The following is a 17,339-nucleotide window of genomic DNA, read 5'->3' on the forward strand; positions in this document are numbered from 1 at the left end:
GGTAGAAAATTCCGCAGATATCTGAAAGATGATGATTCCGCGGTGGCTCTGGTGGCAGAAGATTCCGTGCAGGTTCTCATGGTCGATCATTCCGCGGGGCTCTGAAGGCTGATGATTCCGCAAAGGCTATAGTGGTTGAGGATTCTGCGGAGGTTCTGATGGGTGATAATTCCACGAAGGCTACAATGGTTGAGGATTCTGCGGAGGTTCTGATGAGTGATAATTCCGCGAAGGCTATAATGGTTGAGGACTGATGAATGATAATTCTGCGACGGCTATAATGGGTGAGGATTCTATGGAGGTTCTGATGAATGATAATTCCGCGAAGGCTACAATGGTTGAGGATTCTGCGGAGGTTCTGATGAATGATAATTCCTCGAAGGCTGTAATAGTTACTGATTCTGCGGAGGTTCTGATGACTGACTTCTAATCACAGATATTCTCGATTTTTACAAATGGCTTCTTTTATATACTATAAACAATGTCTGGCACATGTAACATCAAAGTTTGGAGAAATTACGTAAACAATTTTTGCCTGTCTGCACTTTTGTTAGAGCAAATAGTTTGCCTGGGAAAAACGCTATCAGCATAATGTTAAACAGAACCAAAGATCTGACCGCATATTTTCTATTGAGTGTCAAGAATCTCAAATGTCGGTCTCATTTGTAGGCTGTAAGTGACAGCGCCTTCGTTGATGATTAGCGTCGAAACTTAATAAACACCCTGATTCTTTGTAGTTTCTAGATACAGAAAACATCGTGTGAACCAGTCAGAATATCCAGTTAACATTCAGCAAGATAGTGCCAATCATGAATGACACAAAATCATTTGGTACTGTAATTATTTCAGCATCAATTTCTCAAATTTAGTCTCACAAGTGTCGTACAAAATTAAGCACTGGAAAATACATGGGAAATACGCACACATACATACAACGTTCATTATGCATTTCCATTTAAGGTCGTCGCACTGTCTCTGTTAATGATGTTGTCGATCTGTTTAGAAATTTTAAGGCTTTTACGTAAACATGAATAATTTTGTCTGAGATTTTTCTGCAGCCGTGGTACATGTTTTAGATGTGTAAATGTCTAACTCTATCAAGATAATGATAATTAATGTTTTCTCTCAGAAAAACACAAAGATAACGGGTTTTATCTCTATTGTATCTCAATACAAATTGTTTTCTTGAGCATCTGGATGTTTTGTCCTCCTCTTTGATACAAAATTACCAACCGCACGTTTACAAGCTTGATTTTAGCAGCTACGGTGGAAAAAGACCCGGAGTACCTCTCTAGACAGATGGCCACCGTAAACCAGTTTTGTTGTCACTTTGGACCTTTTGGTCATGGAGTCCTCTCAATATTTTATAGTAGTATTCCGCATTTATAATACATGAAAAAAATCTGTGAGTAGATAGAACACAGCAGATAGGTTTGATCGAGTTTATTCACGAGAGGCAAGGAAATGTGCAATACCCCTCACACCCACTAGCACTGGCTTAAACAACAAATTTTCCCAATGATCCTAAATGACCAGAAAATACTGAGTCCAAGTATGGCCGCCACACAACACTTAAAGACTGTATTTATCATAGTTAAAAATATATGTGAGAAGATCCTTTGGAAGTATAGAGCCCAACCGAGCAATATAATAGTTTCACTACCGCCGGTACTATGGGTGTGAGATATGTCATGGATATACTTGAACTAAATTAAAGAAAGTCTACTGATATTTTACTTGTTTTCGGTCTGTGCTTTCAAAGGATCTTTTTATAGCTTTGATTCCTTAGATAAAAGAACCTACATCTCCCATGGGGCTTCAGTTAAATGCATTTAGATCTAGGAGTTATTAAAAAAAGAAATTATATCTATTTCAGCCAGACATTTGCCAGGATAAACATGTTTTGTCTTTGTTTGACACTTTCAAAAGTAAACTTACCGTAGGATACATCTTTGTGGTCTTTTTTCTCAAGCAATGCGCAAAGTACTTCTACGAAACAGAAGCCTTCCTTGATTAGATAAAATAGTTAATTAATATTGATGATATTTCTCTGCAAACATTGGGTGGTCAAATTGTCATGAGAATGAGGAAAATGAATATAAATACTCGTCAAGTGTCACGAAAAAATGACTGTAATTGTCACATAGGAGAAACTTCTTGTAAACTGTTTACATCACGCCCCTTCAAAATTAGTCATTTCGATTCCAGTACAAAATATGTCTGATACTAAGTGCATGTGTACTTTTTCACTATGTGCAATAATTAGTGTCTATCGTTTATTTCATCAAGAATGTGAATTAGCTAGTCCTATTTTGTACGATCTTCGTGATTTGCACGTAATTCGCGTGAAATATGAAATGTACACTTTATCATGATTACTATAACATGAGCAGTGCAGAAAGAAAATGCCGGTGTACATGTTATTCCCTACCCCTAGGTATTCTATAAGAATCATGGTTCTTATAGAATAACTAGGGGTAGGTTATAACATGTACACAGGAATTTTCTTTCTGTTCTGGTGCCAGTGGAGCAATGAACCAAATAAAATCTTTTAATATGACAAAAGGTTAAGTAAAATGTACGCTACGGACATCTGATTGCCCTATGGTGACTAACATACTAGTAAACAAGATTGATTAAATGCTATTATGTGTACCCCTTTCATTAACTACAGCACGTTTGAATGGGTCAACAGTGTTGTTGCACTTATAAAATAGACTGGCCCGGTTTATAGGTTGGTCAGCGCTACGGATATGTATTGTTTTTGCCATCAAAATATTTCTATAAAATGCTTCTTCCCCTTCCGTTTGGAACGGTCCTAGTTTACAAACACGTTTGTTTATTTTATGGACTGTAGCAAAGCGCTTCTCTGGCAAGGTTTTTGGACAATATAAATTAGTTTCTAGGGCGTAGGCAGCAATCGATTAAAACTTTTTGCCACGGCCCCACTAGCTAAGCGCATTTTTCGATAACGTATTTGAAAACTCAATTCACATGTTTCCCACTTGAATGAAACCTATTTTGTTGATTTTTTAACGTTTTACAAAGCTGTTAAACCCTCTTGTAACATCTATATTATTTTACACACTCATTACATTAATGAAAAGACCAGAAATTTAAAACAGTTATTGCTGGCATTCAAGGACCATTAATTCAAACAATGTTTTGAATATTGAATTAACATTGATGCGACCTGTCTATCAAATTCCCTGAATGTAAATATTTTTATTGTCAGCTTAATACAATGCTCATAAACCTAACATAATCACATTCAAGAAGTCAAACCATCCATAAAGGTGCTGCCGTGAACTATAGAACATATCAATGATAACTCTTTGAACTTGTTCTGGCCATTGTAGTATTTTGTTTCTTTCTTTTGTTTCGTTCTTTTGTTTTTGTTTCGTACAAATTTGATTTATAACAATACAAGACAGCATTTCCAGCGATATATATTGAGAAAGACATTTGATAGCGTGTGTAGGCTGAACCTTGTAAAAGTACAACCTAAATTCAATATTTCATACCAACGGCACGTATTTAAATTTTGAAAAGAGTAAAACAGATTGCTGTTATCTGTGAAATAATATTCCGGGAAAGAAGGATATTTCTTGCATACCAGACGGGGATTTCCGTTCTTTTTACCGGTGCTGGAAAAATCTTACACCCCGGGCGGTAAGATGAGTCTCGTGCTTTAAATGACGTATTACGAACTACGCATATATGTGGGAGATTTATGTAGTAATTTATATTTTATTTCAAAGAAAGTAATAAAAATCCAATACCTTGACAGTTCCTCTTTGTTCCTGATGGTATATTTCTCGATTCAAAACACGTTGTTTTATCAAAAAATCATAACGTTACGCTGCAACTGATGAAACAAAACCGGAACTAAACATTGTTATTTGTCTTTGAAACGTCATGACGTCTTTCCTGTTTACGGACGTTGGTTTCCCGCGCTTTGTTTAAATGCGCTGCTATAAGAAATAGTTCTAAAAAGAAAGCCATTGGATTGATTTTTTTAAAATATTATTTCTTGTTATCGGTATGCAAGAAAAAGATTCTGTCACGCTTATAGGTTCAGGTAGGAATATCCGGCTCTTGGGTAACTGTTTAGGCGGTAACTCGGTAGGAACCTCGTTACCGCCAAAATAGTTACCCTCGAGGCCGGAAATTCCCATCTGCATCTGCAACCAGTGAAAGAATCTTATAGTTGTGTTATAATCCAGTATGTCCTAGATTATTGTAATATTTTCTGTCATTTGGGACTATAAAACCACGCAATATCTTTATATTAAGGTACCGCTTAAGTTAAGGCGTTTATAATCGTGGTAGCCATGTGACCGGATATGTCCGGATAGAGCGATGAACTTTTTCTTGATAATATGTTTCCCTTATCAGTCATCCACAATTCATTTTACTAACAATAAAGAGTTCAGGTTACTTACAAAACCCGGTTAACTGTGTGTAAAAGCTAGGCAGGGGCCAATTTATTACGATAATTTTCAACATAAACGGGACTAAAACATTTGCACAGTACATAATATTATACTTATAGTTTATATCTTCGACCAATTACGTAAAATCAACTTTCGTTTAGAAAGAGTATCTTTGTGGTTACATATTTCATTCATTTTGCCAGTGCATCAGAGAAACGAGGTAAAAAACGCCTTCGTGGGCTTCGATAACTTCGGTTGTTTTTAAACAAAATCCTATCATAATAGTGAGACTTTGAGACAGGCCGGAATAACATGCGTTGGTGTATATGCACTTGAAAATAATCTTTACCAAATAGTTGACATTTTTTCGAATATTATTGAAATTGTATGTTAACTATTTTAATGGTATATTGAGCTGATTGGCATACTTTTAATAGAAATATGTTGGTAACCTTTCTATATCGCAGTACTGTTGAATCACATAATTGTAATAATACAACAATACATCTTGTTAAAAAGACCAACAAGAACGTCACATTACCTGAACAGGTATACATACCTCCCATTTCTTTTCAAATACCTTTCCCAGATTGGTATATCATATTATTTCTGAGTAAGTTTTATTAAGTATGTCATCGCCTCCCACTAAATGCTCATTCTTGTCTGGCCGTCTGTGGGTTGTTTCCCGATTAAGAAAACCACCCACGCTGTGGCGTATTTTCATGGCCAGATATTTCTAAAAATCTATTTGTATAACTCGACTTTTATTTCACTCTGTTTCATATACATCTCTTATGGCTTAATAAAGCCCAGATATCAATCTCTACCTAGTCTTGTGTTGAATTTTTATCCATACAAGCTTCTATTGAGCATTTGGTGGTTGTCACGGGTAACATAAATAAGCATATTTCTCTATAAGATGCATTTCCTTAATTATGTTAGCACGACGTCGTTTTAGTTTCTTTTTCTTATGACTGTTTTCTTAAATAATAACGTTCGCTCATTTTAAAGTTCACTACAGTTATATGTATTTTGTGATTGAGGATGAGGTCGTAAAATTTTATGATGAAACAAATCGATTTTCGACCATTTTTACAAAGCGTATTTTGTCTTAAGGTTTGTAAAATGTCAAGATCTGAATTTGTCTGCAAAAAGATAAGTACATTTTTGAAATATAAATGACGTTCAGTAACATTTCAAGATTTCAACAAAATCAAGCTTTAATGTGTTGTGAGCATAAAGCCAACACAATCCGTTTTTTGAAATGTCACAAAAATACACTAACATTTAATACTTACAAACGATCTTGCAAACAGCTGAATAATCTTGCATTCATCTCCCAGCCAAAGCCAACAAAATATGTATACTTTCTTGTTACCTCTGTTTCCAACACGTATTCGACCTAGCATTTACTTAGTTATTGCGCGCCATTACTAAATAATCTCCAGAAAAAGTGTTTCATGGTCTGTGGACCATAGGCACCATTATCGTTACCATAGTAACATGTGTTTAAATGATAAAATAACACGGATTTCATTATTTTCAGTTGTATCATCCGAAACTCACCTGAGAATAAACGACATAAATAATAACCCTGTGGAAGAAGACACAACTTATAAAGTTCAACAAACGCAGACTGAGGAAGAATTGCCAAATGTGCCAAGCTACACCCGAGGCATTCCGGATGAGCAACGTCTCATGCTCTACCTCTTCAATGGATATGAACGTACTGTCCGGCCTGTGCGTAACGCCAGTACACCTGTAGTGATCAGGATGGGACTAACTCTGACACAAATATTTGATATGGTAAATTTATAATATGTTTGTCGTTAGATTTTCTCTTAATTTGCACAAGTTATTCCTTCCGTACTTGTAAATTAGTAAGTGCGTTAAGAAGGAACTTACATATTTTTGTATCTTGTTTATTTTACGATTTACAATACTGTGGTGACAGATTCTAACTAAATTGCCGATATTGCTAAAGACTGGTTGTTATTGTTGTTTTTGTTGAACTCTCTGCGAATTCCTTCCATAAACTCGGGGATGTTATACCCTCGGATCTACTTTGGCATAGGTTTTGGTGCGGAAATATAATCTAATATGTTTTAGCATTTCTTAATTTAAATATAGTCTGTTAATCAATGGCGTGGACCACCCTTTAGCTATTTTGAGTAATTTAGAAAAAACTACTTTGAGACGCCCTTTATTCAATCATTGTATTATGCAGATTTATAGACCTGAACTAAGGTTGACAGGATGAGGTGAACATCACCATCTTCATCATCATCACCCCCACCACCACCATCATCATCATCAACATCATCGTCGTTCTAAATACGTTCAATAGACATATTCTGGTGTGGGTGGCCATAATGCATATCAGTTTTCCACCTTAAATGTAGTATTTACACGCAAATATATCATAACGCTTTATCAAAATGTTTTATATCTATATAATTCTAAATTCGATTATGTATTCTAACTAAATTACTATGATTTCTAAAAATTGACTTCGTCAAATTCCTTAAAGTTTCTGCTGTGTTTGTAATTCTTAATTCATTTTTATTGTAAGCCATTCTACGATCTTTTACATCGAATGCAATTTTAAAGACGTTCCTTTCGTTTCGCCGGAAGTTTTTCCTCAAGATCTCAAAATTGCCTCTATCTTAACAAGACATCCAGTAAGTAGATTATATTCTTCACAAGCCTCAGTACGGAATGTCTAGCACGTTGTCATTTGTATTCGGCTCGCCTATTTCATTTTCGGACAAAAATAAATGCATTGGTAAAGGACGCTCTCTTACGAAAAGACAATCAAAGACAGTGGAGATAAATCGAACGTATCCCATGTGGATTTTACGAGAATTCTTCAGATTTCCAATAATTAGCCAGTGACAAATCACCAGGAATTATAAATTCCCAAAGGAAATCTTTTAGACATACAATACAACATATTCAAACCCACCGAGGCCTTAATTACATTTTTTGTTATTAACGTTTTACTCCTAAGTATGTTTTCTATTTATTCTATTGTCACTGAATATTATATTGTTTGAAACTTAATGCTGATATTGACTAGAGCACGTTAGAGCTCTCAATTATACCATTGTTTCATGGTGCATGAAATTAATTGTTGTCTTATAACACTCTAACTCATCCGTACAATATATGTAAATGTAACATTAGATACACGAGAACGCCGACCTAAATAAATAGCAAAACATTAACACTATCTTTTACAAAGCTGAGGTCAGATTATACATGCCATCAATATAATAATGAACATGTTTGCCAGCTTTGAAAATCTCTGAGTGCATCGGATGCAAATTGGAAAAGATGTCAACACTTTCTGCAGAAAAATGGTGATTGATATAATGAACAATTTGCGTTAAGCATCCAATAGACACCGTTAATGTAAAATGTCCTACTGTAATAAAATTGGCAGAACATCATTGACATACTGACATTTTCTTGTTACCCTATTTCTATCCGTATGTTGCTACATACCTTCAAAATTTATCTATGACTCCATTTTTAGTGTGGAACATAACGTGCATGGTATTTTATTTGGTTGTGGGAGAAATGTGGAGTGCGTATTTTTCTGAACTAAAAACTGGACGAATGAGAATTATATTCAATTGATTTTTATAGGTCATATAGCGACTTCCCATCTTTTTATGGTGGATTAAGACCCCAGGTGTCCCTCCGAACAGTATGTCATCACTGGCGGGCACCTGGATTGAACATTGACCTTCCGGGAGCCAGCTAGACGGCTTCCTGACATGAAGGAATCAAGGCCTCAAGTGAGGCTCGAACTTACATCGCCGAGAGGCAAATGATTTTAAGTCAGCGACCTTAACCACTAGGCCACCTTATTTGACGATACATGTCAAGTTTGAAGGTTTGCAGCAACATAACGACGGAGAAATGCCATTATGTCGAAGATAAAGTCATTTTCATTGTCGAGGTTTCATTGTTATTACTTAAAAAATGAGAAGTATATCAGTAAAACTGAAATAATGTGCTATGTTTTGTAATGAAATTCCGTTTTAAAAGGTGCCCCTATAATTTGAAAAGATTTACATTTAGATGATTTTAGTACAAACAATATTCCACAGGATGAAAAATGTCAAAGAAACACCGCCAAAGCGCGAGAAAATACAAATGACAAATCAGAATTACTTCATTAGTCTAGCCAAGTGCCACGATATTAGGTTCGTCATAGCAAACTTAATTTGATTCATGAAGAGTATTAGCTCTAGCAATTCCACATGGAAATACTCTGCCAATATTATATTATATCACATAAGAGAAAGTTGACAGATCATGCAATGATAGCTTGTGGTAGACTTGATCTGTGAGTTCAATATATTAAAGGTGGTTAATCAGACTTTGGCCAAGTAAATTGATTTTTTTCGTTTTACCATGTTAAACAAAGGAATATCATTTACAATTATTTTTGTTCACTGGCTGTCAAATACATGCTAAATTTTCACTTTAAATAATTTTGAAATTTCATTTTCCTATTCTGGTTGCTTAACTAAGAATTAGTTATTTTAGCATATGTATAAATCCAGTAAACACACTTTGCCTAAGGAATAATATAAATATAAGAACTATTATATAATAATTGTCAGAGATTTACATTAAAATATATATATATCAAATCAAAATGCATTAGAAATGCATGTTCGTAAATTTATTATTACCTCCCTTATCAGTTTTGGTTACGCAACAAGTCAATGAATTCGGAAGCTTTGAATTATCTTAAAACTTTACTTTTAGTTCAGACTGTTTAAACATCTCAAAATCAATCAAATGTAAATGTTACAAATAAATTGTAATGAATTCAAAATAAATAGTCCACTTTTTGAATATTTTAATATTAAACAGGTGTAATTACAAAATGTCGTAAAAATAATAAAACATCTAACTCTTTGTAAAGGGTCTTTTTGTATAATTAAATAAATCTATTGCAGAATGCACAAAACTGAAAAAAAAAAATAGAAAAAAAAATGCCTAAATGTGATGAACCACCTTTAATGATATAAATGCACACAGTAATACAGACGGTTGCTGTTATCTCGGCAAAACATGTAGAAACATGAAGTGCCAATCAATTTATCTTTTTTTCCATAATTGAATTCGGTTTATTTAGAATTTCCTCCAAGGAAAGTTTAATTGTGAGCAAGAATTCTTATTGACTTTTCACACGGAATTGTTAAGAAAACGAAATCATGCAAATTAGATACTGCATTGATAGTAATTATGACTGAAACATGATCGTTTTCATTCATATATTCATGCGTTGAAGCCCCTACATAACACCAATTTTAATATATTGCGTACATAATTATATGTTTTTAAATTCACTATAATGTATTTTGAGAAGAAAGAAAACGGTAACAATATTGGTGGCGACCTTCTTTACGAGACTGAACGTGAGAGCCGACACGCCGTTAGTAAACAATCATAAACAAAATGACGTCGTTTAAATTGGTAATCTAAGTTTCAAACACGAATATGTGATTTTCCTTTGGACTGAAGGATATTTCGATTTAAAGAAAATCAGGAATTGTATTTTAATCCAGACGGCAAAGGCAGGGTCTTTTTTGCTGTTCTATCACGTGATAGTCCATGATTTATTTAATGATTGTCTTATTATATCACTGGAAAGAAACTTCGTATTTTTGCAGTAAGCTGCTGTAAAAATATAATATGAGGATTGAACATTAATTCTTGTGCGTATATGGTAGTCCCATTTTAATTCATACCCGCATAAATAAATAATTCAAAGTAATGTATATGTACATGTAAAATAATAATTGTGCATATGCAGCGTTGTTTCAACACGGCTCAATATAACAACTCGAATATATACACTGTGTAAATTCTATTTAGTTTTAGATTGCTAAAGGCAAATGACATTCTGATACAGTTAACAAAAATCAATCTATAAACATTTCTATAGCTGCACGGTCTCCCAGGTCCTCTCAGTATACCGGCTCCCTAAGACCGACGCGTCGGGTTTTGCCCAAGCCGTCTTCTGATTGTGGTCCCATGTGTTGCTTTGATTCTCTCCCCTCTTTGCTTCACAGTCTGTATTTTTATAAAAAAATATGACCAAACTACTATATAAAACGTACCATATTAAGTTTTCAAACATGAAACTTAGTTCTCTATCAAAGTAGATAGATAGATGTTTATTCAGGTTAAAAACACATATACATATACAAGTTACAAATGACATTTATCACACATTAAAACAATTTACACAAATTTAAGCTAAAATATCCAGTAGTTGGGTAACTAAAAAGTTATAGTTTCACAAAAATAAAACACATATTAACTAGTTAACTAAGATCATAATGTAATTTGTATCACAGCTAGGCTTTTTAATACTATGTGTACCTTTATATTATAGAAACAAATGTTAATTAGACTAAGTACATATAATTATCTAATTGTAATGCAAACAGTGCTTTATCATATAAATTTGATATGATACTGTGAGATAAATTAAGTACATCCGACTTCTAAAATAATCAGCTGCTCACTTTAGTTATTGTGAATATCCTGTTGTACCGGTGGATAAAAATATTCAATAAGAAAATAAGGCATTCTTCTTACGTAACTACCATTATATAAATGAAATATCAATTTGGCATATTACGTAGTGTTAAATGCCAATGAGATACAGTACATTGAACTATTTCACGGAGAATCCACTACATAGCAAAAGCTTTTATTTAACATTAAAGTCAACATTGGGAATATATTTATAGATGTAATTGTTGGTGTCTCTTATGCTCGGCCTAAAATTACACCATACATTTTAGTTCTAGTTATATTTATCATGAATAAATCATGAACTATTTAATCAAATTCTTGTAGTATCTAAACATCCTGATAAATCAGACAAAAGATTTTATGATAAAACTGATTTGGTGAAACCTCTGTAAAATAAATCAGACAATTGTTTTGAAGATAAGACCGATAACGGAGACCTCTAAAATTAGTCAAACAAAAGTTTTTATATTTAGACTGATTTGGTGAAAACCTCTGTAAAATAAATAGATATAATGCTTAACCAAAATATATATGTAAGAAGTTTACACATATGTACACCCTCTCAAGAGAAATTCTCATGTTCGACTTTTACAGTTAGTTTCCAGTCTCATGCATATCCATAGATGAAATAAAACTAACTAAAATTATGAAATTCAAATTAGTCATTTTCGCATAAAACAGAGGTTTACCATTATCCCTAGTTGAATGTTCATCTCGAAATTTTGTCGAACCTCTGATGGATTAGAAAGAAATCACCAAGCTGTATTTAAATGGATTTCGTTGCCATGAAATGGAGAAATATGCCAATCACATCGCTTTGGTAACTAAAGAACGTTATAAACTTTACAAGAATGTTTGACAGATATTCTTGATTAACTGAAAAATCTGAACGAGTCAATTTTGAAACAGAGAAATGTTTGTTAATAGTTTATTATATTAGAATTATTGACAGATACTTTTTAAATGTGATTAACCATTCTTACACGATCAAATACAATTTTATAGCTTTTAGCATATCATATCCATATATTCAAAACAGGTAGCACATAAATAAAACAACCAATTATTCTTGGAATAGATTCCAAATCTTAAAAAAAAGCTGCAAACAACAAATGTGCAGGTCAAAATGATCCAGTAATAAACATAGCACACAACCACTTTTATGATACCCCATAACTCTACAGGGATCAGGAATTTAACAGATATGTTGATGATGAATTGATTCACAAGCAGTCAGCAGAATAGTACTGTGGAATCATTTAAATTCGCTGGCATGAAATTTCGCGCAAACGTGAAAAAGGACTGTTTCGCGCGGGCTTTTATTCGCGCATTTTCAATTTATAAATGAAAAAGTAAATTAAAAAAAAATAATAGTGCGGTCTTAAATTCGCGCATCGGTTCTAGCGCGAAATACGCGAAAATTCGTCCTACGCGAATAAAAATGATTTCACAGTAGTTTCTAATAGAGAGGCAATGCATATACTGCGATTGAAATTACTCTGTCTACTTTACTACGATGTATGTCATTCTCTCTCATTCCAATCATTTTCATGACTTAAAACTTGGAAGTCACCTTGGTCACATTTGTACTTCTGATTTTTGATATTTTTTTTCATATTGCTGGGACTTACAGAATGAAAATCAGTGAAGGAAAATGAAATATAAATAAATATCAAAGAATTTTAAAGAAAATTGATTATGTAATGATATATACCTACTACTTTTTAAGATTTTTAGCATATTGTTTCGAATTGAACTTGAATAAAAGCTGAAGCAGCTTCGCCATAGTTATACAGTTGGCTACAGCTTTGACTGTGTAATGCAGATGCGCCCTATGTCATATACTGAATATTTTTTCTTTCTTACCATTTCAACTCTTTGGTCAGTGGAGTAGAGATAATGTTGCTGTATATAAGGATAGAAAACCATTCTTGTTCTCGTACTAATGTTAAGATTCGATTCTTTCGTTTCTTTTATAAGATCCACATTTATTTTACAGACATTCAAATAGATGAACATAGACTTAATGTTTAATATTTTGAGTCACTTTGGCATTCCTAACCTTCAAACGTTTTGAAATGCCGTTCATTTTGCAGAACAAACTTGGTTATACACAAAGTTATCACAATTTCTATATCGGGTATCAGAGTTTCTGCCACTGATTAAATGACGTCACTTGTCCTCTCTGTGTGAATTTCATGCAGAGTTCTTCAAACATTTCAAAAATATTATCTGATTCATTTTATAATAGAAATCAATTATACCCACTTAGTAATTTCTGACCAATCAGCAGATGAAGCACACGTAACAGTGCATTTCATTTTCAAGAACTCGAAAACTTCAGATACCAGTTTGTTCGTACCTTTCCGATAGCAAACAGTCAGAGGCAAGAGATTTATCGTTTGTAAATTGAAAAATTGCAAATTTCATGTCTGAAAGTAAGACATAAGATATTGGGGGTAATAGAATCCAGCGTGAAGTCTGACATACGTAATAGCTCTCTTGTTTTATATATGTCTATGAAGTTTGAGGTTAACATCTTTTTGATTAAAAAAAACACTGTCCATTTGAAACAATGAATGGCACTTCAATGCTTGATTTTGACTTTATCATGTATTTTTTTGCAAATTACAGGCTGCAAACATGGTTTCTTTAGTTGTACATTGTTTTGTCTATTGTTTCATCTGGAACTCCCTAAAATCACAGCGATCCTTTTAGTCATATTAGTTCCAGTGTAAATATGTTTTCATTTTCAGGATGAAAAGAACCAAGTTTTGGTGACCAATGTATGGCTGGATCAGGTTCGTCAAAGATATTTTATAGAAGCTAGACTGTTTATCTTAATAACTTTGATGAAAGGTTTACAGATATCTTCCTTATAGAAGATGTTTTCCACGAAATTAGATGGATGTAGTCGTATCATTAAGGAAAACTCGGACTCCTCCGATCACGAGTCTAGCGGATCAGCTTCGTTATACTATTACATAATCATTCAGTTATGATTTAAATCACTTTATATTTAACATAAATGTTATCAACAATTCCTAAGTTATGTAAATTGTGCTATGAATCCTGCATGTACTTAATGTACAAGAGGTAATATTCGTTGTATTTATTTATATAAAATTATGACCAATAAATGATATCTTTACTTGATTATACATACGGCAGAAATACAAATTAAGTTGACGACTTCTTTTCAGGAATGGGAAGACGAATTTCTAATATGGAATCCAAAAGAATTTGCAAATATATCTACGATAAGAATCCCCTGCAACAAGCTTTGGTTACCCGATATAGTCCTCTATAACAAGTAAGACATTATGTGCTTCCCCATGCAAACTTACAGTGTCTAACTTAACTGACCACGAAACCATAATGCGTTACAACCTATACAAAAGTTTGCTTTTTGTTTTTCAGTACAACTACAAGCACGATCAAAATGACAAGGAGAGATTACATTTTGTATAAAAAATAGATTATTCCTTTTTTTCCAAGTTATCTATTGAATCACAAAAATCATATATATTTGCACCGAAAATGAAAAACAGTAGAAATACATGAGGAAATACAACTCTCCGAATGTTATAAGTACGTAATTCACATTACTTTGGAATGTATTAAGTATATATTATTCACATGACATGTACTTTTGAATGTTTTAAGTACGTAATTCACATTACTTTCGAATGTTATAAGTACGTAATTGACATTACTTTCGAATGTTATAAGTACGTAATTCACATTACTTTCGAATGTTTAAGTACGTAATTCAAATTACTTCCAAATGTTTTAAGTACGTAATTCACATTGCATTTGTTCTTTCGAATGTTATAAGTTCTTAATTCAAATTACTTTCGAATGTTTTAAGTACGTAATTCACATTTCTTTCGAATGTTATAAGTTCTTAATTCACATTATTTTCGAATGTTTTAAGTAATTCACATTACTTTGAAGTAACTTTAACAGCAATTATTTATATACATTTACCTTTCTGATCAGCTCAACTTCTGTCATGGAAAAAGTCATATACGTCAGCTAAATTTGGAAGTCCATGAATCAAGAATTAAGCGAGTTACATTGTGCTTTGTTTTTGTTTAAGACCATTCCCTAAACCCGTGCGATTCTCACACCGCCTTGTACTTTTCACACGCGTTGTAATATTACCATGCGTGATCATCACGCAATACTGGTCTTGAGAAAAACGCATTTCTACATAGATTTGTGTTAAATATTCTATGTGTCTCTGATCTGTTGCAGATCTGGGCAATCGAATTACTGGTATATAGCTATTTCCTTTATATCTCTATGGTATATCAATAAAAACGTTAATATGGCTTGCAGAAACAGAGAAACTATGGAATATCATCACATGATGCATTTCGATTTCTAACATAGCTGTCAGAATATTATTCTTTTTTAAAAGTTTTTCATCTTTCAAACGATGCTGACTAATGGAAAAATACCACGCGCAAATAAGTTTTCCTCGCTTTTAAGTCTCTAGCATCCGAACATCGGCGTTTAGTATTCATTCACTTTTCAATAGCCATACTAATCCATTTTATTGTGGTCACTTCTTTACTTTTTGACCTTTGCAAATTTCAGCTGTAAGTTGGTTATTATAACTTACCCAGTTATCATTTTATCTGAAAAAGGGCAAATATATTTAAACGGCTAGAATATGTTTGAATCCTCAGAATTTTTTGGCCTGTCAAGAAAAACATATGTATCCATGAAAATTATATTTATGCTTGTAGCTATTTGCAAAAGCACACCAAAATCACTCTGCTGTGACTTGATATTACTAGTCATACTAAAATTAAGTTTTAATTCACCAGATACAACCACAACCTTTTCTCCCATTTGTTTTCTACCAAAATGTCCAAAAATACACCCACAATGTGATTTAAATAAAAACTAGCCTTAATATTGGCCTCTATGGCCAGCTCAGTAGTACAATTTGTGTTTAATAACCTGTCCGCTATTTTGCGATTAGATCAGATGGCTCCCGTGCTGGTTTCTGTAATATAATCAGGCCTTGAACAGAGTATAGATTTAAGCTCTTCGCGGTAAAAAAAAACAACAACGTAAGAGCAAGTCGTCATCAGATAGGTGGTTCAACCGTTCCTTAAATAATGCTGGACGTTCACCTAGGGTCCATTAGGATCATCAAAAGTTGGAAAGTCGCTATATGACCTAAAATTCTGTTGGTGCGGCTTTAATTCCATCAAAACAAACATAATAAACTAACAGAAAGGTGCTGAAATCCATGTTGGATATATTAGTACCGGAGATTTATTGTTCACTTAATGCTGCGAATAATTGTAATGCCAGACATTTCTGGGAGTAATTCTCCCGACATATTATAAAAATAAGGCAATCAACACGTTTTTGTTTCTTTATTGGAAACTAGTTCCAACTGGTGGTTATCAGCGTGGCGGATGTGGATGTGTTTATTGGACGTTGGTTTGAAGGGCACAATGATGTACTGAAGACAATTGAAATTTAAAAAAAATCAAAGCCTTGAGATGTCTGGTGGTTGCGGATTTTGCTAGAGTTATTTTCATTTTAAATGCCCAATCTATAAATATACATGTAAAAGAAACAAATACTACTGTGCCTCATATCTAAGATAAACTCTGCCTGACCTTACATGAACAGCTGGAAGTCAGTGATGTAACCATGGGTTGGAATACCTAATCATTGACAGATCTTATATAATCTAAATGGTCAGTGTGAATGGATAGAGGATGAATAAGAACTGCTTGATCATTGATAATTCATCCGCACTGTTCATGAATGGGACTACTTTGTGTAGCACATGAACAAATTCCTTTGGATGTGATTTGGAATCAAATAAAGATGCAATATGATTGTCAGAAATACACTTAACTTTGGTAGCGGGATAAACCCGCAACCAAAAATGGATACATGAAGCAAATAATTTGCATTTCATGATATGATAATATCAATGAAGGAAGTTTTATTCTTTTCAGTTATATCCAATATAGTGCTTTATTGCATTTCTAAAATACCACGATAAAATCTACGGTCATCAAAAATTTTCGACCTACATTGACACAGAGGTATAAATACGTGTCTTTGTGTTAAAAAGTAGCGTATTTAAATGTTGCCAAAATGCAATAGTACTTATTCTTGGATATTATATAAAGTAGCTTTGCGTAGTCAACTATTCCTTGTGGAAGTGCTCAAACTATATCTACTTAGGATGGGAATTTCCATTAGCAGCGTTGTTTTTTTTTCACCACATCCAAAGCAGAGGTTTGTAAAAGTGTCTCTTATACTTGACAACACTGCAAATACATCACGTAA

At 33.4% G+C, this 17,339-nt stretch overlaps 1 protein-coding gene across 1 annotated transcript in view; it reads left to right on the forward strand.

Moving 5' to 3' along the window:
• Positions 1-280: 280 nt before the first annotated feature.
• The window catches only part of LOC123565424 (neuronal acetylcholine receptor subunit alpha-7-like), a 28,385-nt gene continuing 11,326 nt past the window's right edge, over positions 281-17,339 (forward strand). Inside the window, exons 1-5 of the mRNA XM_053549105.1 lie at positions 281-409; positions 1,877-1,928; positions 5,983-6,242; positions 13,763-13,807; positions 14,210-14,319. Of these exons, the coding sequence (XP_053405080.1) occupies positions 281-409; positions 1,877-1,928; positions 5,983-6,242; positions 13,763-13,807; positions 14,210-14,319 (596 nt within the window). The remainder of the gene's footprint in view (positions 410-1,876; positions 1,929-5,982; positions 6,243-13,762; positions 13,808-14,209; positions 14,320-17,339) is intronic.

The sequence above is a fragment of the Mercenaria mercenaria genome, chromosome 8 (assembly GCF_021730395.1).
Source record: "Mercenaria mercenaria strain notata chromosome 8, MADL_Memer_1, whole genome shotgun sequence".
Lineage (NCBI taxonomy): Eukaryota > Metazoa > Mollusca > Bivalvia > Venerida > Veneridae > Mercenaria > Mercenaria mercenaria.